We start from the raw sequence: 27,440 nt of genomic DNA, 5'->3' as shown, positions 1-27,440 counted from the left end.
TTCTCTCTGGTCGTTAGGTATCGAGGGTCTTTATAGGGTCTCTATGCCAACTTTGGATAGATTTCCACTAATAAGTTACAGAAGTCTACATTGTCAATTCTTACACTTGTGCCATGTCCATAGCATCCTCTTACGGTGAAAGTGTACTTCTGTCTAATCTTTCCCTGATGGCAACTCTCCTCTCGCCTTGTCAGCTGAGGTGATGTCACCTACAGAGGCATGGTCGGTGATCATCCTGATGCTTGGTTTCCTGCAATGCTAATGGCTATTATCACCCAGATAGGTCACACATCGTTGGCCCCTCAGTCACTGTTGACCTAATAGTGCATGTCTTCCATTTCCTGAAGGTGGGACTCAAAACAGAGGCTGATGGACAGATCAAGATGTCTGCCTCAGCTTCATGTCTCCTCGATGCACTCGTGTGAAATTGATTCTGCCCCCCCCCCCCCCCCCCCCCTTAACAAAACACACATCCCACGTACAACAACACTCTTTAAGGACCTTGTTAGCAGCAGGTGAGATGGGGTTTTGATGCATTTCTGTGTGTTCTATTTCCCAGCTGTCCCCATTGTTTTCTGTCTCAGTAACACACCTTGCCTAGGGATTGATGTGGGTGTCATCGGTGGGTCGCCTTGCTTGTTTAAACAATCCTAGGCTAGACAGTGGCCGGCTAATGAAAGTTAGGTCTTACGTAAGGAGCTCCTGGATGCTGTTTGGGAGCGGCAGAACAGAGGAGAAGTGTAGTGAGTCTAGTGGAAATAGCCAGAGTGCTCTTGCAGAGAATGTGGTTGACTGGTTACATCTGATACTTCAGCATCTCCCTGGGTAGTTAGCGTCACCATAGCAGAGGGAGATATAGAGGTATTGCCCAGGCCCAATGAAGAAACACATCAACATCCCAGATTTTTTTCTCTCGTACATTTTTTCTTTTTATGTCCTGAATATCTAAATGAGGCTGCTTAGAAGAAGCAGATCTGGGAGATAATGTGTTAACACACCGCAAGCCTGGACATAAACTGTCCACCACTGTTACGCCCAAGTTTTTGAGTTTTCTTTTTTTTAATTGCCCACTAAAGATGTTCTCAGAGACCTGAAGGTCAATAGTTAAATTTATGGGACATACGTTGGTTTTCATAACGCCCTGTCCATTGTCGCATATTCATCAGAAACACAACTCCTTCAAAGGTCCTTTTTATCATATGTATTTTTGGTTCAATAATATGTGCGGTTACATTTCACTGTAAATGTGTCTTACACAAAAGTCTTGTGAGGTTTGCGTTCTTATGCCCATAACTATAATTTCAGCTTGGAGATCACGTTAAGGTTTCCTCCACCTGTTTATGGTTTTAACGATTACTGTCATATTGGACTCAGGTACAGAGCTTTGTCTTTGTTTTCTGTTTTAGGGATGAAGCTTATTCCTCGATCTACTGCCATTGGAAGATAATCATATTTGGTAAATGACTTAGCAATGGCAGTCTTTGTCTCTGAGAAACACTGGAGATTGAAAACGATTTATTGTGCAATTAATTATGTGCGCAGATATCCATAATTGTCTTTGGACTGCCTCCAGAGACCAGAACCAAGCCCAGGAGAGAAATATAACTACAATAAGAATTGGGATGGCATACACATGGGTGGAATTTTTTTAAAGTATATATTTTGACTTCTTTCCAAAAGGTCAACCCTTACAACAAATTGTGAACTCCTCCTGACTGTACATACAATAACCGAATGTCTTTGTACAAAATACTGACGTTTTTGTAGTCGAGAGAATATTTATCATTGCCCTATGCAAGTATAACACTATAGAATTGTTACATAGTTGCCCATTCTGGGTTCCTTGGTGAGGAAGTGACATCAACATCAGCCAAATAAACAGAGTGCATATGTTACAGCATTTGGTAGTTCTGTTTTCTCCATCTTCTCTTCCCGAAGAATTCAGCAGGTTTTGTGTTACTATTTGTTGTGGTCAGCCATTAGGCTATATAGTCAAAGTTCCAGCCATGTGTCTTCTTCAGCACCCTATCTGGTAAAAGGCTTGTATTGTGATGCGTTTTAACAAACATTTTCTTTTTAAATAAATAGGTGAATCTGTATAACAAAATGTTTACATCCATATTAGGACATCAGTCATCCTCCTCAAACCCCAAACACAGGTCAAACATCAACCCTCCAGTTTTGTCCAGTTCTCTCTTTTTTTGTACTTCCTAACCCTTAGGGCTAAAGTGTTACAAACTGCCGAGTGCAAAGTAACTGCAGTGACAGCCCCGGCGTGAAAATAATAATAATAGCTTGGCTGTAAATAACATTAACAATTTGTCGGTGCTTGACTCGGCAATTTCACAAAGCAATTAAAGCATAATTAAGAAATATTACTTCATAGACGGTTGGCTGAGCGCATGTCACTGACAAGTGCTAGGCAAAGGGCTGAGGCCTGTGACTCATGCTTGTTGTGTCCTGCTGCTGCTATCCCAATTGTACACAGACACATCTCACTGGTTAGCATCTGCATGTCACAGCAGTCAATGATGTGTGAGCAACTCGACAACAACCCCAAACTGGAGTGAAATAAGGAGGAAATGTCTCAATTAGTAGAGTATTGTGTCTGAGTACAGTATTGGTGGTGACATAATATATGCATGTACTGTACTATGTGGGTTTTTTCTCTCTTTACCCATAACAGTTTTGTCTGCTCATGTAGCCATTTACTTCTTTGGTTATAGTAAGGAAAGACAGTTTAACTAATCTCATTTTCATAATCGGGTTATATTTCATTATTCAAAATGATTGGAATCCTACCTTGTTTCTTACCTTTGCCAACATCAACTCACATCCTCTTCACGCCCATAAAAGGTATACCGTTTAGAACTTTAGGTCAACACACTAGTCTGTCCTGCTTTAAATATGTTTACTATACTGCCCCCTGCTGACATGTTATGATATTACACAATAAACTGAAAATACTGTGGCAGCAGTAACTATAAAGTCTTACTGTTTTTTAGTGTATGTTGTCAGAATTTGCCTATTGATAATGAGTCTTGCAGCCTAACCAAAGGGGACAGAACTATACTAATGTAAACGTCTAAGCTACCAACCTTTTACTGAACGAGACAATATTAACCCAGAGATATTTAGATTAGGGCATATTTATAGATTTAGTCATGTGTTATAAGGTTGTTTGTTGGATTCTTTTTTATACTGCCCACAAAACTACGCTTTTCAAGATGCTCGGTCCTGACTTTGTGTGGTGTGATAATGAAAGTTGTGGGTGGGTGTATTACATTTTCTTACATAATATTTCGTTTTCCTAATATCTTGTACCCTACCAAGAACAAGAGGGCTCCAGCATCTGTGGTGCTTGGAACCTTGACAAGTTCAGAAACGCATTCACATACAAATGTACACACATTAATCTATACTCAGTGGTGGAAAAAGTACCCAATTGTCACAACGGTAGAGATAACTTAATAGAAAATGACTCTAGTAAAAGTGAAATTCACCCAGTGAAATACTACTTGAGTAAAATTCAAAATATTTGATTTTATACAGACTTAAGTATAAAAAGTAAAGTAAAATTATAATTTCTTTCAAATTCCTTATATTTAAGCAAACTAGAAGGCACCATTTTCTTGTTTTTTTATTTATTTACGGATAGTCCAACACTCCAAGACATAATTTACAAACGAAGCATGTGTGTTTAGTAAGTTCGTCAGATCAGAGGCAGTAGGGATGACCAGCGATGTTCTCTTGATAATTGGGTGAATTTGACCATTTTCCTGTCCTGTTAAGCATTCAAGTACTTTTGGAGTGTCAGGGAAAATGTATGGAGTAAAAAGTACAGTATTTCCATTAGGAACGTAGTGAAGTAATAGTAAAAGTTGCCAAAAATATAAATCGTAAAGTACAGATACCACCTCAAAAACTATTCAAGTACTACTTTAAAGTAGGCCTACAGCCTATACTTATTTAGGCTAAGCGTTTGTTTTGCACCTCTTGTGCATTTCCGATTTCTTATGGTTAAATAAAAAACAGTATCTCCCACAGTAAGAATTCCCTTCCATTGCTTGATGTTCTTCTCCTTGAGCATATTCATGTTTGTCTCGTTAATGTTGTTCTCGGAGAAATGTACTGAAGAGAATAGGACACAACGAACTGCAAAAAAAAAGAGACGGCGGTAGAATTCCATTTGGTTTGTTTCCTTGGTAACCTGAAGTAAATTAGAAACGAAATGCAGAGAGATTAACTCCTGGGAATTACATTGCCAAGGTCACAAGGTTGGCATCTTAATTCACATACGTGTGTGTATGATTCATTCATCTCTCTTCCACATAAGAGAAGAGCTAAAAATAGTTTTTTTTATTGTTATGTATGGACTTCATTGCATTAATAATGTCATCTTTCATCATTTTTTCACTGTTTAGTCTTTTTTTCTTCAGTTTGATGCATTTCCTCTAAATAAAAGTGGGGTTAAATCTGAAAGTTTGGGAGTGCCATTTTCAGTTGCCCATGTTCCCTAATTGCATCTAGAAATGAAAATATATATTTTGTACATACCTCATAATTCAGTTGTTTCTATTGTTTCATAACAGGGAAGCATTTCGGGTTGCCATTACCTTTGAGTAAAGGCAAAGCAAAGCAACGCAAAAGCTAAATCTCCATTATTGGCATGACATGTTTCACAATTTAAACATAATCATTTCAGTGAGACCCATCCATGTAGGTGTGTAACCTATTTCATTAATGAATGTATTAATTCATGCTTTTATTCCTCCTAGTGTGCATACTTAGAGTCAATATCCAACACGTGTAACAGAGGAAAAGCTAAGTATTTGTGAAGCATGACTGAGTTATTGTTGCCATCTGTCAGAGCACAGTAATCATGTGCAATATTTTGAAATGCATAAATGTTTTACAGATTCGTGAACAACACCAGAATAACACGGTATGTCAAGTCTCATCGTATTATTTCACCTTTTTGTCACCTTTTCATTCTAGAGAGACAAGGGTTCTACATTAGGGTTGAATAGCGGGAACCGAGATTTACCAATATTTCCAGCCCAAACTTTTCCTGGGATGACTAACTGCAAGAAACCGGTAAATTATAATAAACTATCTATATGAATGTGAAATGGTACTGTTCAATGATATGCAATGCCTAAATCTGACTTCTCTACGGCCTTCTCTCTTCTATCTACATGATCAATGCTTAGGGTGGGGGAAAGACGGCGCATCTCATCATGTAGTGCAGTTCACAATGCATGTATCATCTCATCGTGTAGTGCAGTTCACAATGCATGTATCATCTCATCGTGTAGTGCAGTTCACAATGCATGTATCATCTCATCGTGTAGTGCAGTTCACAATGCATGTATCATCTCATCGTGTAGTGCAGTTCACAATGCATGTATCATCTCATCGTGTAGTGCAGTTCACAATGCATGTATCATCTCATCGTGTAGTGCAGTTCACAATGCATGTATCATCTCATCGTGTAGTGCAGTTCACAATGCATGTATCATCTCATCGTGTAGTGCAGTTCACAATGCATGTATCATCTCATCGTGTAGTGCAGTTCACAATGCATGTATCATCTCATCGTGTAGTGCAGTTCACAATGCATGTATCATCTCATCGTGTAGTGCAGTTCACAATGCATGTATCATCTCATCGTGTAGTGCAGTTCACAATGCATGTATCATCTCATCGTGTAGTGCAGTTCACAATGCATGTATCATCTCATCGTGTAGTGCAGTTCACAATGCATGTATCATCTCACCATGGTAAAAAAAAATGTTGTGACAGGTAGGCCTACATTTGCTGCAGCATAATATGCTACAGTAAAATAAGGACTGAATGCGCTTCTAATTTACACATCTCCATCTGGCTTTCGGCGGTCAATTTTTTTTATTGTAAAGATATGTATTTTTTGCAGCTGCAGAGTTTTAAAACATATCATAAAACATATCATTGCTTCAAATCAGTGCACGCGAGCTCTCTCTGTCTTTCTCTTTCCATCAATACCATATATACACTATGTATACGAAAGTATGTGGACACCCTTCAAGTTAGTGGATACAGCTATTTCAGCCACACCCATTGCTGACAGGTGTATAAATACGAACACACAGCCATGCGATCTCCATAGACAAACATTGGCAGTAGAATGGCCTTATTGAAGAGCTCGGTGACTTTCAACGTGGCACCGTCATAGGATGTCACCTTTCCAACAAGTCAGTTAGGCAAATTTCTGCCTCGCTAGAGCTGCCCCGGTCAACTGTAAGTGCTGTTATTGTGAAGTGGAAACGTCTTGGAGCAACAACGGCTCAGCCATGAAGTGGTAGGCCACACAAACTCGCAGAATGGGACCGCCGAGTGCTGAAGCGCGTAAAAATCATCTGTCCTCAGTTGCAACACTCACAACTGAGTTCCAAGCTGCCTTTGGAAGCAACGTCAGCACAAGAACTGTTCGGGTTTCCATGGCCGACTAGCCGGACACAAGTCTAAAATCACAATGTGCAATGCCAAGCGGCAGCTGGAGTTGTGTAAAGCTCGCCGACTTTGGAGCAGTGGAAACACGTTCTCTGGAGTGATGAATCATGCTTCACCATCTGGCACTCTGACAGACAAATCTGGTTTTGGCGGATGCCAGGAGAACGCTACCTGCCCCAATGCATAGTGCCAACTGTAACGTTTGGTGGAGGAGAAATAATGGTCGGGGGCTGTTTTTCATGGTTCGTGCTAGGCCCCTTACTTCCAGTGAAGGGAAATATTAACGCTACAGCATACAATAACCTTCTAGACCACAGGTGTCAAACTCATTCCACGGGGGGCCGAGTGTCTGCGGGTTTTCGCTCCTCCCTTGTACTTGATTGATGAATTAACATCACTAATTAGTTAGGAACTCCCCACACCTGGTTGTCTAGGGCTTTATTGAAAGGAAAAACCAAAAACCTGCAGACACTAGGCCCTCCGTGGAATGAGTTTGACACCCCTGTTCTAGACGATTCTGTGCTTCCAACTTTGTGGCAACAGTTTCCTGTTTCAACATGACAATCCCCCGTGCACAAAGCGAGGTTCATATAGAAATGGTTTATCGAGATCGGTGTGGAAGGACTGGTCTGCACAGAGCCCTGACCTCAACCCCATCGAACACCTTTGGGATGAATTGGCACGCCGACTGTGAGCCAGGCCTAGCCACCCAACATCAGTGCCAGACCTCACTAATGGTCTTGTGATTGAATGGAAGCAAGTCCCTGCAGCAATGTTCAAACATCTAGTGGAAAGCCTTCCCAGAAGAGTGGAGGCTATTGTTACAGCACAGGGGGGACCAACTCTATATTAATGGCCATCATTTTGGAATGAGATGTTTGATAAACAGGTGTCCACATACTTCTGGTGATGTAGTGTACACAGATAGATACACTACCAGTCAAAAGTTTTAGAACACCTACTCATTCAAGGGTTTGTCTTTATTTTTACTATTTTCTACACTATGAAATAACACATAAGGAGTCATGTAGTAACCCAAAGTTTAAAACAAATCAAAATATTTTATATTTGAGATTTTTCAAATAGCCACCATTTGCCCTCATGACAGCTTTACACACTCTTGGCATTTTCTCAACCAGACTCATGAGGTAGTCACCTGGAATGCATTTCAATTAACAGGTGTGCCTTGTTAAAAGTGGCATTTATTTCCTTCTTAATGCCTTTGAGCGAATAAATTGTGTTGTGACAAAGTAGGGGTGGTATACAGAAGATAGCCCTATTTGGTAAAAGACCAAGCACATATTATGGCGAACAGCTCAAATAAGCAAAGAGAAACGACAGTCCATTACTTTAAGACATGAAGGTCAGTCAATATGGAACATTTCATGAACTTTTAAAGTTTCTTCAAGTGCAGTCGCAAAAAAACATCAAGCGCTATGATGAAACTGGCTCTCATGAGGACCGCCACAGGAAAGGAAGACCCATAGTTACCTCTGCTGCAGAGGATAAGTTCATTAGAGAGTTACCAGCCTCAGAAATTGCAGCCCAAATAAATGCTTCTCAGGGTTCAAGTAACAGACACATCAACGGTTCAGAGGAGCCTGTGTGAATCTGGCCATCATGGTCGAATTGCTGCATAGAAACCACTACTAAAGGACACCAATAATAAGAAGAGACTTGCTTGGGCCAAAAAACACGAGCAATGGACATTAAACCGGTGGAAATTTGGTCTGGAGTCTAAATTTTAGATTTTTGGTTCCAACCGCCGTGTGTTTGTGAGATGCTGTGTGGGTGAATGGATGATCTCCGCATGTGTGGTTCCCAACGTAAAGCATGGAGGAGGTGGTGTTATGGTGTGATGGTACTTTGCTGGTGACACTGATTTATTTAGAATTCAAGGCACACTTTAACCAGCATGGTTATTCTACAATGTGGAAAATAGTAAAAATCAAGAAAAATCCTTGAATCCTTGAACGGTAGTGTAGATGCCTTTTCTTCTCTTCACGAAGAAATCTGTCTGCATCTTATTCTAGTAGTATTCAGCATGTCATTACAATGATGAAGATCAGCACAACGAAACATTTCATTTAACTGCTGAAAGAAAGGAAGGAATGAAACAACAATGAAGATAGAAAGAGGTAGGCTAATACGCACCTTGCAAAGCATTAGGGGAAATGTTATGAAAGGTGAGCTATACAGTGCCTACAGAAAGTATTCATACCCCTTGACTTATCCACATTTTGTCTTACCTGTCACGTTCCTGACCTGTTTTATGTTATTTTTGTATGTGTTTAGTTGGTCAGGGTGTGAGTTGGGGTGGGCATTCTATGTTTTGTGTTTCTATGTTTAGGTCGTTTGTAATTAGCCTTATATGGTTCTCAATCAGGGACAGGTGTTTTACGTTTTCCTCTGATTGAGAACCATATATAGGTTGGCTGTTCACACTGTTTGTTTGGGGGTGATTGTCTTCCATGTCTGTGTCTGCGCACCACACGGGACTGTTTCGTTTGTTCGTTTCGTTTGATGTAGTCTGTTCCTGTTCGTGAGTTCTTCGTGTAGTTATGTAAGTTCCATGTTCAGGTCTGTCTACGTCGTTTTGTTATTTTGTAATTCTCAAGTTTGTTTAGTTTTCGTCTTGTTTAAATAAAGTCATGTCGTATCACAACGCTGCGTTTTGGTCAAATCCCTACTCCTCCTCTTCGGATGAAGACCGGATGAAAACCGTTACATTACCCATCTACACACAATACCCCATAATGACAAAGTGAAAACATGTTTTTAGATAGTTTAGCAAATGTATTGAAATACAGAAATATCTCATTTACGTAAGTATTCACACACAGGTACATCCAATTTCCTTTGATCATCCTTGTGATGTCGCTACAACTTGATTGGAGTCCACCTGAGGCTAATTCAATTGTTTGGACATGATTTAGAAAGAAACACGCCCGTCTATATACAGTAAGGTCCCACAGTTGACAGTTCATGTCAGAGCAGAAACTATATCATGAAGTCCAAGGAACTGTCAGTAGATCTCTGAGATTTGTGATGAGGCATATATCTGGGGATGGGTATAAAACAATTTCTAGATTGTTGAAAGTTTCCAAGAGCACAGTGGTCTCTATCATTGAGAAATTGAAAAAATGTCCCATCTAACTTAACAGAGCTTGAGAAAATCTGCAAGGAATAATTGGAGAAAATCCCTGAATCCAGATGTGCAAAGCTGATACAGACCTACCTAAAGATGAACCAAAGCTGTAATCGCAAAGTATTGACTCAGGGGTGTGAATACTTATGTAAATTAGATCTTTCTGTATTTTATTTTCAATAAATTTGAAAAACATGTTTTCACTTTGTCCTTGTGGGCTATTGTCTGTAGATGGGTGAGGAAAATATTTCATCCATTTTGAATTCAGACTGTAACACAAAATGTGGATTAAGTCAAGGGGTATGAATACTTTCTGAAGGCACTGTATACATTGAGTGTACAAAACATCAGACACCTTCCGAATATCGAGTTGCAGTCATGGAAAAAGCCGGTGTTCCTAAAGTTTTGTAGACTCAGGTTATATATTTTATTTTTATTTCACCTTTATTTAACCAGGTAGGCTAGTTGAGAACAAGTTCTCATTTGCAACTGTGACCTGGCCAAGATAAAGCATAGCAATTCGACACATACAACACAGAGTTACACATGGAATAAACAAAACATACAGTCAATACTACAGTAGAAAAAAGAAAACAAAAAGTCTATAAACAGTGAGTGCAAATCAAATCACATTTATTTATATAGCCCTTCGTACATCAGCTAATATCTCGAAGTGCTGTACAGAAACCCAGCCTAAAACCCCAAACAGCAAGCAATGCAGGTATAGAAGCATGATGGCTAGGAAAAACTCCCTAGAAAGTCCAAAACCTAGGAAGAAACCTAAAGAGGAACCAGGCTATGAGGGGTGGCCAGTCCTCTTCTGGCTGGGCCGGGTGGAGATTATAACAGAACATGACCAAGATGTTCAAATGTTCATAAATGACCAGTATGGTCAAATAATAATAATCATAGTAGTTGTCGAGGGTGCAACAAGTCAGCACCTCAGGAGTAAATGTCAGTTGGCTTTTCATAGCCGATCATTAAGAGTATCTCTACCGCTCCTGCTGTCTCTAGAGAGTTGAAAACAGCAGGTCTGGGACAGGTAGCACGACCGGTGAACAGGTCAGGTTTCCATAGCCGCAGGCAGAACAGTTGAAACTGGAGCAGCAGCACGGCCAGGTGGACTGGGGACAGCAAGGAGTCATCATGCCAGGTAGTCCTGAGGCATGGTCCTAGGGCTCAGGTCCTCTGAGAGAGAGAGAGAAAGAAAGAAAGAGAGAAAGAGAGAATTAGAGAGAGCATACTTAAATTCACACAGGACACCGGATAAGACAGGAGAAGTACTCCAGATGAGTTAAGATAAGGGAGTTAAGGCAATAAATAGGCCGTGGTGGTGAAGTAATTACAATATAGCAATTAAACACTGGAATGGCAGATGTGCAGAAGATGAATGTGCAAGTAGAGATACTGGGGTGCAAAGGAGCAAGATAAATAAATAAATATAGTATGGGGATGAGGTAGATAGATGGGCTGTTTACAGATGGGCTATGTACAGGTGCAGTGATCTGTGAGCTGCTCTGACAGCTGGTGCTTAAAGCTAGTGAGGGAGATATGAGTCTCCAGCTTCAGTGATTTTTGCAGTTCGTTCCAGTCATTGGCAGCAGAGAACTGGAAGGAAAGGCGGCCAAACAAGAATTTGGCTTTGGGGGTGACCAGTGAGATATACCTGCTGGAGCAAGTGCTACGAGTGGGTGCTGCTATGGTGACCAGTGAGCTGAGATAAGGCGGGGCTTTACCTAGCAGAGACTTGTAGATAACCTGTAGCCAGTGTGTTTGGCGACGAGTATGAAGCGAGGGCCAACCAACGAGAGCGCACAGGTCGCAGTGGTGGGTAGTGTATGGGGCTTTGGTGACAAAACGGATGGCACTGTGATAGACAGCATCCAATTTGTTGAGTAGAGTGTTGGAGGCTATTTTATAGATGACATCGCTGAAGTCGAGGATCGGTAGGATGGTCAGTTTTACGAGGGCATGTTTGGCAGCATGAGTGAAGGATGCTTTGTTGCGATATAGGAAGCCGATTCTAGATTTAATTTTGGATTGGAGATGCTTAATGTGAGTCTGGAAGGAGAGTTTACAGTCTAACCAGACACCTAGGTATTTGTAGTTGTCCACGTATTCTAAGTCCAAATCAAATCAAATCAAATCAAATCAAATCAAATTTTATTAGTCACATACACATGGTTAGCAGATGTTAATGCGAGTGTAGCGAAATGCTTGTGCTTCTAGTTCCGACAATGCAGTAATAACCAACAAGTAATCTAACCTAACAATTCCACAACTACTACCTTATACACACACAAGTGTAAAGGGATAAAGAATATGTACATAAAGATATATGAATGAGTGGTGGTACAGAACGGCATAGGCAAGATGCAGTAGATGGTATAGAGTACGGTATATACATATGAGATGAGTACTGTAGGGTATGTAACATAAAGTGGCATAGTTTAAAGTGGCTAGTGGTACATGTATTACATAAAGATGGCAAGATGCAGTAGATGATATAGAGTACAGTATATACATATGAGATGGGTAATGTAGGGTATGTAAACATTATATTAAGTGGCATTGTTTAAAGTGGCTAGTGGTACATTTTTACATAATTTCCATCAATTCCCATTTTTTAAAGTGGCTGGAGTTGAGTCAGTATGTTGGCAGCGGTCGCTAAATGTTAGTGGTGGCTGTTTAACAGTCTGATGGCCTTGAGATAGAAGCTGTTTTTCAGTCTCTCGGTCCCTGCTTTGATGCACCTGTACTGACCTCGCCTTCTGGATGATAGCGGGGTGAACAGGCAGTGGCTTGGGTGGTTGTTGTCCTTGATGATCTTTATGGCCTTCCTGTGACATCGGGTGGTGTAGGTGTCCTGGAGGGCAGGTAGTTTGCCCCCGGTGATGCGTTCTGCAGACCTCACTACCCTCTGGAGAGCCTTACGGTTGTGGGCGGAGCAGTTGCCGTACCAGGCGGTGATACAGCCCGACAGGATGCTCTCGATTGTGCATCTGTAGAAGTTTGTGAGTGCTTTTGGTGACAAGCCGAATTTCTTCAGCCTCCTGAGGTTGAAGAGGCGCTGCTGCGCCTTCTTCACGACGCTGTCTGTGTGGGTGGACCAATTCAGTTTGTCCGTGATGTGTACACCGAGGAACTTAAAACTTTCCACCTTCTCCACTACTGACCCGTCGATGTGGATAGGGGGGTGCTCCCTCTGCTGTTTCCTGAAGTCCACAATCATCTCCTTTGTTTTGTTGACGTTGAGTGTGAGGTTATTTTCCTGACACCACACTCCGAGGGCCCTCACCTCCTCCCTGTAGGCCGTCTCGTCGTTGTTGGTAATCAAGCCTACCACTGTAGTGTCATCCGCAAACTTGATGATTGAGTTGGAGGCGTGCATGGCCACGCAGTCGTGGGTGAACAGGGAGTACAGGAGAGGGCTCAGAACGCACCCTTGTGGGGCCCCAGTGTTGAGGATCAGCGGGGTGGAGATGTTGTTACCTACCCTCGGTGATACAAGCCTACCCGTCAGGAAGTCCAGGACCCAGTTGCACAGGGCGGGGTCGAGACCCAGGGTCTCGAGCTTGATGACGAGTTTGGAGGGTACTATGGTGTTAAATGCTGAGCTGTAATCGATGAACAGCATTCTCACATGGGTATTCCTCTTGTCCAGATGGGTTAGGGCAGTGTGCAGTGTGGTTGCGATTGCGTCGTCTGTGGACCTATTGGGTCGGTAAGCAAATTGGAGTGGGTCTAGGGTGTCCGGTAGGGTGGAGGTGATATGGTCCTTGACTAGTCTCTCAAAGCACTTCATGATGACGGAAGTGAGTGCTACGGGGCGGTAGTCGTTTAGCTCAGTTACCTTAGCTTTCTTGGGAACAGGAACAATGGTGGCCCTCTTGAAGCATGTGGGAACAGCAGACTGGGATAAGGATTGATTGAATATGTCCGTAAACACACCAGCCAGCTGGTCTGCGCATGCTCTGAGGACGCGGCTGGGAATGCCGTCTGGGCCTGCAGCCTTGCGAGGGTTAACACGTTTAAATGTTTTACTCACCTCGGCTGCAGTGAAGGAGAGCCCGCAGGTTTTGGTAGGGGGCCGTGTCAGTGGCACTGTATTGTCCTCAAAGCGGGCAAAAAAGTTGTTTAGCCTGTCTGGGAGCAAGACATCCTGGTCCGCGACGGGGCTGGTTTTCTTTTTGTAATCCGTGATTGACTGTAGACCCTGCCACATACCTCTTGTGTCTGAGCTGTTGAATTGCGACTCGATTTTGTCTCTGTACTGGGACTTAGCCTGTTTGATTGCCTTGCGGAGAGAATAGCTACACTGTTTGTATTCGGTCATGCTTCCGGTCACCTTGCCCTGGTTAAAAGCAGTGGTTCGCGCTTTCAGTTTCACGCGAATGCTGCCGTCAATCCACGGTTTCTGGTTTGGGAATGTTTTAATCGTTGCTGTGGGTACGACATCGTCAATGCACTTCCTAATGAACTCGCTCACCGAATCAGCATATTCGTCAATATTGTTGTTGGACGCAATGCGGAACATATTCCAATCCGCGTGATCGAAGCAGTCTTGAAGCGTGGAATCAGATTGGTCGGACCAGCGTTGAACAGACCTGAGCGCGGGAGCTTGTTGTTTTAGTTTCTGTTTGTAGGCTGGAATCAACAAAATGGAGTCGTGGTCAGCTTTTCCGAAAGGGGGGCGGGGGAGGGCCTTATATGCGTCGCGGAAATTAGTATAACAATGATCTAGGGTTTTTCCAGCCCTGGTAGCACAATCGATATGCTGATAGAATTTAGGGAGTTTTGTTTTTAGATTAGCCTTGTTAAAATCCCCAGCTACGATGAATGCAGCCTCAGGGTGTGTGGTTTCCAGTTTACAAAGAGTCAGGTAAAGTTCGTTCAGGGCCATCGATGTGTCTGCTTGGGGGGGAATATATACGGCTGTGATTATGATCGAGGAGAATTCCCTTGGTAGATAATGCGGTCGACATTTGATTGTGAGGAGTTCTAGATCAGGTGAACAGAATGACTTGAGTTCCTGTGTGTTGTTATGATGATCACACCACGTCTCGTTAATCATAAGGCATACCCCCCCGCCCCTCTTCTTACCAGAAAGATGTTTGTTTCTGTCGGCGCGATGCATGAAGAAACCAGCTGGCTGCACCGACTCCGTTAGCGTCTCTTGAGTTAGCCATGTTTCCGTGAAGCAGAGCACGTTGCAATCCCTGATGTCTCTCTGGAATGCTACCCGTGCTCGGATTTCATCAACCTTATTGTCAAGAGACTGGACATTGGCGAGTAGTATGCTAGGGAGTGGAGCGCGATGTGCCCGTCTCCGAAGCCTGACCAGGAGACCGCCTCGTTTGCCCCTTTTACGGCGTCGCACAGGGTCGCCGGCTGGGATCAGATCCATTGTATTGGGTGGAAGGCAAAACACTGGATCCGTTTCGGGAAAGTCATATTCCTGGTAGGAACGATGATGAGTTGACGTTAATCGTATATTCAGTAGTTCCTCCCGACTGTATGTAATGAAACCTAAGATTACCTGGGGTACCGATGTAAGAAATAACACATAAAAAAACAAAATACTGCATATTTTCCAAGGAACGCGAAGCGAGTCAGAGCCGTCCAGAGTAGTGATGCTGGACGGGCGGGCAGGTGCGGGCAGTGATCGATTGAAAAGCATGCATTTAGTTTTACTTGCATTTAAGAGCAGTTGGAGGCCACGGAAGGAGAGTTGTATGGCATTGAAGCTCGTCTGGAGGTTAGTTAACACAGTGGCCAAAGAGGGGCCAGAAATATACAGAATGGTGTCGGCTAAGGCTATATATGCATCAGCCTACTAATTATAAAAATGTAAAATAGGGCCTATTATATTTAAAAACAAGGCAACAGTAAACATGTCATCCCCCACAAACGATGCAGCCCCATGGAACTTGTTTAATTTACTTACCCAAGAGAGCATAGCTACATCGATGGGCTTTTATATTTTCCTGTCGTGCATAAGGTGCATTAGCCTATATATCATAGGCAATGTATTGGATAATAGCACAATCATTTGGGATTTGTTTGGGCTTGGACTCATAAATGTAGGACCCATAAAATGTCTTTAATGTATGGCTCATCAGGCTCAGGTACTGTAGTATCAGGTTTGAATTGTTATGCCGTACAAAGCTCTCATCGAATTCAGACATATTTACTGTACATGCTTTATGCTCTAGAATGACACTTCCGGTTTTGGCTGGAAATACCGGGATAACCGGTAGGAAAGTGATTTATTCTCAGGATGGAACACTTGTAAAATACCGGAAAACATATTCAAAAAACATGTTGGGTGAACAGGTTCTACCTGGAAAGGGTTCTACGGTGACAAGCCATAGAACCCTTTATGACAGGTGGAACCTTTTTCCAAGAGTGGGGACATCATTACTGCCTTTATGACCTCCTACACTCTTAGAAAAAAGGTACTATCTAGAATCTTAAGGGTTTTTCCAGATATCCATTTAGGAGAACCCTTTGGTTAACCTATTTGGTTCCAGGTAGAGCCTTTTTGGGTTCCATGAAGATTCTGGAACCAAAAAGGGTTCTACTTGGAACCAAAGAGGTTTCTCCTATGGAGACAGCCGAATTACCCTTTTAGCAGTGGTGGGGAAAGTAGTCAATTGTCATACTTCAGTAAAAGTAAAGAAACCTTGATAGAAAATGATTCAAGGAAAAGTGAAATTCACCCAGTAAAATACTACTCGAGTAAAAGTCTAAAAGTATTTGGTTTTAAATGTACTTAAGTATCAAAAGTAAGTGTAATTGCTAAAATGTACTTAAGTATCAAAAGTAAAAGTATAAATAATTTCAAGATCCGTATATTAAGCACACCAGACGGCACAATTTTCTTTTTTTTATTGACGGATAGCCAGGGGCACACTCCAACACTCAGTCATAATTAAAACAATTATGAGATCAGAGGCAGTAGGGATGACCAGGGACGTTCTTTAGATGAGTGTGTGAATGTGACCATTTTCCTGTCAAAATGTAACAAGTACTTTTGAGTGTCAGGGAAAATGTATTAAGTGAAAAGTACATTATTTTCTTTAGGAATGTAGTGAAGTAAAAGTAAAAGTGGCCAAAAATATAAATAGTAAAGTACAGATACCCCCAAAAACTACTTAAGTAGTACTTTAATGTATTTTTACTTAAGTACTTTACATTACTGCTTTTTAGAACCGTTTTTTCTAAGAGTTTAGAGCAAATCCTTGTGACAGACCGGGACAGGGATTACAGGTCTAACTAATGGCATAAAAATGGCCAAACTGTTCTTAATTACCTTGACAGGGACATTTATCTAATGGGCATTTCTGAGACTGTTCTCAGACAACCTTCATTAGAGAATGACTTACTTTGGTTCTCTTCAAATTTACACTGGACAAATTGAGGACAGTGGATTCTTATGAGACGTACTGCTGTAAAACAGGCAACAGCGACTGGGATGGAAGGTGCACTTGTGATCATTTCCACCATTATGACAATAAGACCCTCCAGAACCCAGGAGAGAGGATTATGAGTGGCTGTTCCAATTACTGTACAGTGATGCTATTCCACACACCAAAGGATGGGCCAGTGGTCAACTTTTTCTCTTATTTTTAGATATTTTAAGACTAGTGTACAGTCTAACAAGGAGAAAAGAAAGAGCAAGAAACTAATGTATGACATTAGAGAACATCCTGTAACATTATCATAATAATATACAAAGTACATTGAATTAATAAGCCAATTCTGTTACAAATTAAACAATTATACATACTTCATTGAACCCATTAGACTTGCAACCTCTTCATATCTCTATTTCTCTCTCACTCACACACATATACACACTCACAGACACACTCTCTTTGTCTCACACACACACAAACAAAGACACACTCTCTCTGTCTCACACACACACAAACAAAGACACACACTCTCTGTCTCACAAACACAAACAAAGACACACACTCTCTGTCTCACAAACACAAACAAAGACACACTCTCTGTCTCACAAACACACACAAAAACGCACACACACACACACTCTGTCTCACAAACGCACACACACTCTCTCTTTCACACACACTCACAAACACACACTCTCTCTCTCTCACGCACACAAACACACACACACTCAGTCTTTCACTCTCACACACACACAAAATTTCGCCTCCTGAGTCCTTGCTACCTGTGAAGATGTAACACGGCTTGTCTTTTCTCATGAAGCAGTGGGATCTTTATCAGTGTCACAGACCCTCGACAGCCTCTTCATCTGTATTCTGCACAGCTTGTTGCCGAGGCAACTGGCGAGAGACAGATCCGGCAGTTCCAGCAACATGTGTAGGATCAGCTGACCAAAATTATGATAATGTGCGGCTGATTTAAGTGTGTGATTTGTGTGTTCTCATAAATCACTGCTTGCTGTTAATTGCCCTTGTTATACGTTTTTCTAAAATAATTCCAGCATGTCTAGTTTAAATGCACAATTACCGTAGTATCTTATCTTGCCATTTTATAATAACGTAAAACACATGAATGCCCTATATCACCTCAGTAAGCAGATTAGAATATGTAATAACATGTACATTTTGGATACACATTGAAATCGTGTCAATGTCTTGACTGTTAATATTGCAATCTTCCCCTCACAGATGATATGGCTATACTGTGAGGAACAATAGATGATAAATATGAGTAAAGATCATTTTATGAGTTTTAGATGGTAAAATTAGATGTTTCTTTATACAGATGGGAAGTGATATGTTGAGAGTTACAGTAATATTTTTCTCCAACAGAGGATGCTGTCATCCCCATTACTGGTTGTTGTTGGTATTGGCGGAAAGTGAAAAACCATTCAGGGGCGGGAGTGCACATTTCGGCAAGTATTCCTCAACCCTGCAAATCACACCTTCAGTTCCTATCCAGATTCCTTCTGCTACATTAATCATCTTGCCGTGTCACTCAGTCATCTTTTCCAAAGATGAACCCATGAGTCCTGTAAGCTTAATGTGATGCAACACCTAGCAATACAAATGATGTGCCATAATAACTTGTGGTTTTCTCATGATCTTTTTCTGGCTGCTATAAAGTGTTCTTTGCCAATGGCACAGAAATGTAGATAAAATATTTTTGTGCGGCAAATTCCTGTGAATTCTAAGATTTGCTTGACCTCATTGAACTGTATTCTTCCTTCCAGATTGGTCTCCCGTTCAGCCATGGAGTTTAGTGTACCCTGTTCATTCCAGGTTTGACTTGACAGTGGGTATAGACCCCTTAAAGGACATGGTAATGAGAGTGAAAGTGCCGTTGATGACCGGTCACAGACTCCCAGGTATGTCCACTAATGGGATCAATGTAACCGTCCCCTGGCATGGAATGACAGCCTCCTCAGGCTGATTAGCTGCGGTAATAGCGCAATGCTGGTGGGAAATTGTGTTGTAATGAAAGGGTGGGTCGGAGTTGTAAGTTTGAAGGTTATAAATCAGTTATTGTAATATCGTAGTCTTACGCAGTACCAGTACTACAAGAATGTGCTTTAACCTAGTCTTGGAACTAAGAACCAAATTTCACATGCTCCTCGGTCATTTAACGGTCCATCAAACTAGCTGGAACCAACCTATAGCTTTAATAAATTTGTAAATACATTTCTCCAAATAATCAATATTAGGTCTGAAGGATTGGTCCCCTTGGCGGCTGGTTTGTTTCCCTACATTTTTTCCTCAGCTGCCCGCAACCTTGGCCTGTCAACTACCAAGGTGTCTGACACCATGCTGGCCTGGACGTGAGAGGACACAGAGAACAAAGAGAGGGCAAAAAGAAGGGTGGAATTAGCGGCATCAAGGAAAAAAGAGTGGAGAACGATTCAGCAGATGGGAGGGAGAAATGACGGAGGAGGGGAAAGAGGTGGGAGAGTGTGTGCACAGATTGCGTTGGGTGGTGACATCCGGGTAGCAGTATGGCCACACAGATACATTTGAACATGTGAAAATCTGAGAAATCTAAAGTCATTGCATGTGCTGGTTAATATGAATGTAAATGTAGTGACAGTGTTGTTATTATGTATTTACATGTCGGTTATTGATTGCCAGGTGGTGTGTTTATTCCTTACACTTTTAGGCAGCCATTTATTTCCCTGTTAAAACAAGAAGTTTTGGGGCTGTCTCTCAGCTAAGGAGTTATGAACGGTTAAATCGTGCTCTTATCTTGACACTGTAACCGTGTTTGTTGGTCTTCATGTGGACAGTATTCCTTCCTCGCCATTCAAATGATTTCACCCATCCACTCACAAGCCACCTACATCACTGTGCCACACATGATTTCGTTTTCAATAAGAAACTGGAGACATAATCAATGTATCTGATAGTTAGGATGTGCAAAAAATAGTATACTGTAGACGAGGCCTATATAGACGGAATGAGGCAGTTTAAGCGTTTCCATTAGCAAATATGTAGAGTATGCCTACAGATGGGTGTGGTCTCCAAAACATGTTAATTTGTCTTCTTCTTCTTGGAAGTATCAACATTCCTCTCTACTTTAAATGGATCTGCTATGTGGAAACTGCAATTAGAGTAAGATCAAAATTGCAACTCCTTGCTTTCACTAGAGTGCCATTTTTCTTTCAGAAATAAGGTTTTTCTCCTATGTGTTTTGCTCTTGGAGTGGTTACAGCTGGCCTACAACTGTGCTGTAATTTTTCATAGAGCTCTAAAGAATGAACAAAATGCCATGCAGTGTATACAATAACCCGGTACTATTACAGATAACACAGTATTATGCCATTAGATGAAGATCACGGTAATGTTCATTTTAAATGTATAAGCAAATATTCCTCAACTTTAACCGACTAATTACATGTGTTCATTGCAAAATTGTGACATCTGTTTAAAACATTGAGTGGATACGAAATAACTCTCTTTAGGACCCGTTATTTCCGTCTTTAACCATGTAGTTTAGTGTGTGTGTGTGTGTGTGTGTGTGTGTGTGTGTGTGTGTGTGTGTGTGTGTGTGTGTGTGTGTGTGTGTGTGTGTGTGTGTGTGTGTGTGTGTGTGTGTGTGTGCGCGTGTGCGTGTGCGAGAGAGAGAGAGCGCGAGATTGTCGCGGCTCGGAGCGTGTGTTCTTCCCTTTCACCAGCTAAACTGAAATGGAAACAGAATGGGAAAATGTTAGACGCTGAACGTCAGTGATATCAAGGAAAGGATAAAGACATTAAGTGCATAATTGGCCACAACTGTAATTATTGGTGCTTTGAATTTATAAGGCTCGCTCTTGTTATACGCGTGCGCGCTTATTCCATCTTGACAGTACACTGTAGTGGTTCCACTGGGTTCAACTTTCACATCTGGCTCAATTTCTGTGCTGATAATTGCTTCAATTAGGCTACACCCTGCATTCCAGGTGAGTCTCCTCGCTGATGAAAAGTCGTTTTGTGATGAGAATGATTTGATACAGTTCCTGTCTGTCTCCGCCGATAAGTAGCCAGGAGTAGCCTAGCCTAGATATCATGTAGAGTTTATCTCAGTGGGGATATCCCTCAAGCATTTCTGCACAGAAGCAAGGGGTTTCAGATATGTGGTTCAACTCGTTCACTGCGCTTTTGAACTCGTTCACCACTACACGCTAAATGTTCTGTTAGGCAGTGGAAATTAATTATCATTCAACGCGGGCATGTTATGTGTCAATCAATACTAATTGCAGTCCCCCTAGAAAACATTCTGTAAATATTAATGTAATGTACGTTTTTCCTCTGCGGGTCCAAATGATGTATTTCCAGTAATACTCTAGGCCTTTCTGAGTATTTATTCTCTGAGTTCATTCTGTGTAGGCTATTTGAATATATTCCCGTACAAATAGACCTAGAAAAAGAAACGTAATATCGCCAGCTTGATCCATTATGGTTCCATTCATTATTGTCTTCCCTGCTGTGTAGGTGTAGGCTACATGCAGCTATGAGGAATAGAGACTACATTTTTCAATGTCTGTTCATCTGCCTCTCGTTGACGGTCGTCTGGCAAACGAGGTAAGTCGTTACCTTGAATAATAAAAATTAATCAAGTATGTTTTGTCACATTACAAAGTAAAACTGAACGTATAGCGTACCACTATATCGAGAGTTTGTAATTGAATTCATATTTTCTCCTAATCGTATTCCTTTAGTTTTGTAGAATACAATAACACAATGTTGGGATTCTACGTGCTTTAGTAGCCTATCTTATAGGTATAGCCTATGTATTTAGGATAGTGAACATCAGGCTTTGTCGACTTGGGGGTCTTTTTGAAATCAATGAAGTGGGGTAATTATCGGATTAGGTTCCTATGGGTGGCGATGAAGTACAGCCACTATTTTCAGGCAGAAAAAGCTGTGCTCACATCATGATGCCATGGAGAAGTGCCCATCACTATAGCCACACTCTGTAAGATATGTTTATCATCAGAGCATGGGTCACGAATATGCAAATAGCACTTCATTTCAATGCTCAAGGAATGACATTCCATGTGATCACTCAGTTGTCAATTGTACCGATGTAACTACATATTGGGACACTTTGTAAAGTGGGACCTTGTACTGTATGACCATTGTACAGTATCAGTAGCCTACAGCCTATACAGTTTCTCTACAAATAAACATGCTTGTAAGTAATCTACACGTATTGGGGCATGCTCTTCATTTTGTGACGGCATATCGTAGTCACGTAGTGTAATTCTCAAATGGACTAGGAAATCTCATGGTTGCAACATTTGTGACACGTTGCGCTTGACTCACTGTGTCAACAGCGTTCACGAATATAGCTTGTAGACTGATATTAGCACACAAATCAATCAAGAAACCAATGTCAGTCAATGGATTAACCGATACATTATCAATATCAAACACGTGCATTAAATTCAATTACGCCTCTTCCGATTTATTGGATTCATGAACCCGATGACATTTGTGACCCACCACCTCAATTCGGTCTTATGTACAGTAGGAACATTTTAAATGTTTTTTGTTTACATTGGTTAAAAGTAGAGACTCAGAACTACAAAATGGTATATCAGACACTACAGTTGAGGAACAATGGGAAACTAATTCTGCTTCGAAAGCTGATAAACTTGTAAACTCACTTTTGAGAAAATGTGCCTTGAATGTTTTGGTACATCTAATGGAGAGCTCTTGTTTGTCTACACCTATTCAGCATCATCCACATCCTCTTAAGACTTAGTGAGGCCATGTGCTAAACAGAGTGAGTAAGGTAGTGTATTAAACAGCCAAAGATCTCAAGACTACAAGTGGTGAAAGTAGTAGCAAAAAGTAGTTGTAAAAATACCCTTTAACTAGTCCTTGGCCTATATCCTAATCTGACTTTGGTGCAGGTCATGTTGTTTTTCACATTAGGGTCTCTGGTAAACACAAAGTATATCAAATAAAATGATTTTTATTTGTCACATGCACATGATACAGAAGGTGTAAACAGTACAGTGAAATGGTTACGTGCATATTTGCATAGTAAAAATATTTGAAAAAATAGAACGTGTGCAGATAAAAATATTGTATAATTGCTAGATGATGCTTACCCAGACACACTTGTCTAAATTGATGGGTCATGTGAAATAAACTCTATAACCACCCCCAGACACACTTGTCTAAATTGATGGGTCATGTGAAAGAAATGCTGTAATCACCCCCCAGCCACATCTAGCTAAGTGGATGAGTCACTATTGTCTAGACATGTACACATGTTCATGAAATACAATAGATGGCCGTAATCACCCCTGGACACACCTGGCTAACTAGGTGGGTCATCTAATCATCTGGCGAAGTGGATTATTATTTTTTGACATGTAATCAATTAGCCATAATCCCAACCCATAGCTACAGTACAAACATATTGCCATAGCTAGCCACCTTGCATGAAACGCTGTAGTATGAATCTGCAGGTAGGTAGCTAAAGCTAACCAACTAGGTTCAATGTTAGCTAGCTAGCTAACATTAGGCTATAACTAGAAATGCAAATCAATTTCTGAGATACAAATAATATTACTACACTGAACATACATGTAACATTAGCTAGCGAGCCAGCAAGCTAACATTCACTAGCTAGGTAACAGTATGCTTTAACTTGCAATGAAAACAACTTTCAGAAAAAATGTGAAACTTGTAATGTCTGAAAATGTAGCTAGACTCTTACCTGTACACATGTATGAACGCTTGTTTCGTTGTGTCAAGTTACTCCGGTTCACACCGTGTGCAGAAAGTCGTAACTTTTTCCCACTGATCTTTGTCAATAGTGCCTGCAAAATGTAGGGCAGCATTGTTGTTGAGAGCAGTAGCAACACTTTTGCAGCTTTCCATGTTTAACTTTATATCTTTTAAAAAAAAGCCTTGGTAGCGAGGATTTTCTACACACACTGAGTAGCTCATGTTATAAACAGAAGCCAGCTACATGGCAGACCAATCCGAACTCATCTCTGGGCATGTCCAGCCCATCCATTATCTCAGCCAATCATGGCTAGCGGGAAGGTTCCTGACATTTTTACGTGGCTAAACCAACTAGGCTCGTAATTTTACAATTTTATTAATATTTACAGATGGTGTACAAGTTTGTTATTAATATACATGAAAGCTCACATGTTCCAGAAGACGTTTAAAAAAATAATTTTAAAAATCGAAATGCGTTTTTTTTTGGCAAAGTATTACCTACAAAAGCCTCTCCTGTAAATTACTGACGTGCGTCATACGCCTGGCTTCCGGAAATGGGTCACATTTGTATATTCAATTGTGTTTTTGCTCCAAGATCAGATGGCACACAAATGTTCAGCATTGAAATGGGTCATCTGGGAGAATGCTTGGGAAAGGGGGAGATGTGTGTGTGTCTTCTCTCTTTCATTCCCTCTGGAATAACTGTGCAAAGGCCTTGTCAACCTGACACTCTTGTCTGTCTCCAAGGCCAGTCATTGCTGATCCTACAACAGATGCCTTCAAGAACAACATCACTCTCTTCACACGGATCCTCGACAGACTTCTAGATGGCTATGATAATCGCCTTCGACCCGGCCTTGGGGGTAAGGAATCTCTCTTGGCTTCATTTTCCATGACAAAACAAGCTTAGGCCTGTATTCATAAAGGGTCTCAGAGTATGAGTGCTGATCTAGGATCAGTTTTATATTTGACATAATAATGAACAGATTATATGGACAGGGGTGACCTGATCCTAGATCAGCACTCCTCCTCTGAAACACTTTATGAATACGATTCCAGTTTGTGGACAAACATTTTAGAAACACATGGTATAAATTCACATACAGATTGTGATGACTTTAACTTTGTTGGCTTCATTTGATTCATTTTCCTGTCAGGTTTAGTGAATCTTAGTGGAAGTATTCCTCACAGTATTTCATATTCCTCACAGTCAGCATGCAGAACAAATACTGCCGGCGATGCTTCTGCTTGTGTCTTGTAATGTGAAAGATAGTGCAGCCATAAATCGTGTAGAGTGCAGCTTTAAATTTGTGTGGAGCAGCGAAACGCAGTTCAGGCAATATTTTCTCGTGACATTTAATGGTGCTGCACATGAAACCACATGAACATATCGGTCATCAGTGAGCTTGTTATTCCAAATCCTCAGTATAAAGCTGTGTCCCAAATGGCATCCTATTCTCTCCACAGTGCACCACTTTTGACCAGAGCACTATAGGCCCTGGTCAAAAGTAGTGTACAATAAATTGAATAGGGTGTCATTTGGGACGCAGTCCTGTTTGGTAAAGGTAGTGTTGTCTAGTCAGCAGGAGACAACGTTTCAATAGCTTTTCCCCAGAGGCAACAGCATGTGAATACTGTAATTGTTGCCGTACACGATAACACTATTACACAGTAGTTCAGCTACAGACCACTACCACCACCCTACAGAGAAAAGGTTCCCTTAACACTTTATTAGGAAACTGCCCTGTTTATATTACAGCTGTTCTCAATCCACAGTATCAAGATATTGGCTGGCGCCTTATCAAGTGGGCTATTTGCTGCACTAGCACATAGTCCACCTGGGAAAACAAGTGACGCTCTGTGGTGTGGCATGCTGGTCTATTTAGGAACCTTCAGTAGACACAAAGACACGCTTTAAAAATAAGAGATCAGTGCAGTCCACTCCATCAATCTGTGTTTACCCTTACGCCTGGAAATAGGAGAATATATCCAATCAGAAATGAATGGGCGTTGATTTAATGATGGTAGATAGGTTCCTTATCCTACAAAGTTGTATTGGTCGGCATCCAAAGCTCCTGAATTCAGAATCAAACCCTCACTCCTTGACGTCAGCACCACGCTCGACCCGGTTAAGACATTCTATATTTATCTACACACCCAGCAACCATCAACTAAAATCTGTAAATGTGACGACAGATCATAAACTATATTTTAGTACTAGGTGTAGATCAAGGATATTATCCAATAAACTAAATGGCAATCACTGCGGCATTTTAAAAATGGTGTGGAAATTGTATTGCACAGAATGACAAGTAGTTTTGCGTTGGTGTAGCAAGCCGAATTTATAAATGGGTGGTACAGTAAACCTACACAGAATGTGCTATCATCAAATATACTTTGTTTGACCATTAGCTGTAATAACAATTAAAAGCTAATGAGAAATGAGGAGAATATTTTGATTTATGATATATAATCTGCCCTTGGGTCCTTAACAGATACATTTCTGTCTGCCTGAGGTGGACATACAGTCTGTACAGTATAGCATTCTCATTATGTGTTTGTCAATTCTGTTCTCCTGCGCAAACAGGGCAAATCACCTGCCCGTCGTTTTGGCCCATTATGTCTTAACCCTTGATTTATAGTTGTATCTGTTGGAATAACCTTGGTTGCTTTCAGTCCTCCTCCTCAGTAAACTTTGACCTGTGCACTTTGACCCCGACCCAGCACACATCCATCATCAATACCAGACGTCATCGTCTGCTCTGGCCTGGACTGGGGATGTGTGAACCTCGTTATTCTCTCGATCTCGTTAGCTTTCACTGCAATGATATCTGAATGGTGATTGTAGTTTCTTTAGACAATCGAAAATAGACAACTTAACATTTCACAGACATGGATCCACTAAACTAGACATGACATCGCCTGGGACATAATGCCCAACATAAATAAAAAAAGATGAATCAAGACACAAAACACCAACTCCGACGTACATGAATTTCAACAAACATTTATGACATACTTGTTTGATTGAGGTGGTTTTAGTAATGCATTTAGGACACTCAGACTCACCAGACGTTTGAAGGCTCTCTCTTTAGAGGTACGACAACATGTAATGTCCACATTGCTAATGTCAACTGAGATACCAGTAACCTGCTACCATGCTCCTGAATACTTGTGGTGATACTGCTACATCCATGTTTTGTATAATTTGTGCATGGAATCACAAATGGTTAATGTTTCATAGCTATCTATCCATCTAACCACAGTAACTAAATTGGTTGAACATGCCGCTCCTTCCGTTTTTGATAACCAATTGAGGTGTATTTTCACAGTTTAGTGCCAAAATCTCACTCTGCCAATATGAGATCTGTAGGGGGTACGCGTTCTGACGGGGAAGCGTTATGTGATGGAACACCGGCCCTCGGGCATCATCATGGATATTGGTTGATGTACAGTGTCAGACATCTCATTGCTGACCACCACTACCACTGGTTCTTTCCATGTACCAGCAAAGAACTCCGTGTAGGGCTAGTGGCTAGCTAGACACTGGAGTTATCTTTCACCGCCTTGACACTTTACCCTGTGTGTGTGTGTGCATGTGTACG

At 41.3% G+C, this 27,440-nt stretch overlaps 1 protein-coding gene across 1 annotated transcript in view; it reads left to right on the top strand.

The window, feature by feature from the left end:
• Positions 1 to 21,601: 21,601 nt before the first annotated feature.
• Positions 21,602 to 27,440, top strand: part of LOC120061883 (gamma-aminobutyric acid receptor subunit alpha-2-like) — a 55,816-nt gene continuing 49,977 nt past the window's right edge. Inside the window, exons 1-2 of the mRNA XM_039011660.1 lie at positions 21,602 to 21,672; positions 24,583 to 24,698. Coding sequence (XP_038867588.1) covers positions 21,602 to 21,672; positions 24,583 to 24,698 — 187 coding nt within the window. The remainder of the gene's footprint in view (positions 21,673 to 24,582; positions 24,699 to 27,440) is intronic.

Source organism: Salvelinus namaycush, chromosome 17 (genome assembly GCF_016432855.1).
Source record: "Salvelinus namaycush isolate Seneca chromosome 17, SaNama_1.0, whole genome shotgun sequence".
NCBI lineage: Eukaryota > Metazoa > Chordata > Actinopteri > Salmoniformes > Salmonidae > Salvelinus > Salvelinus namaycush.
Note: the sequence above shows the minus strand (reverse complement) of the source record. Positions and strands in the feature narration are given on the sequence as shown.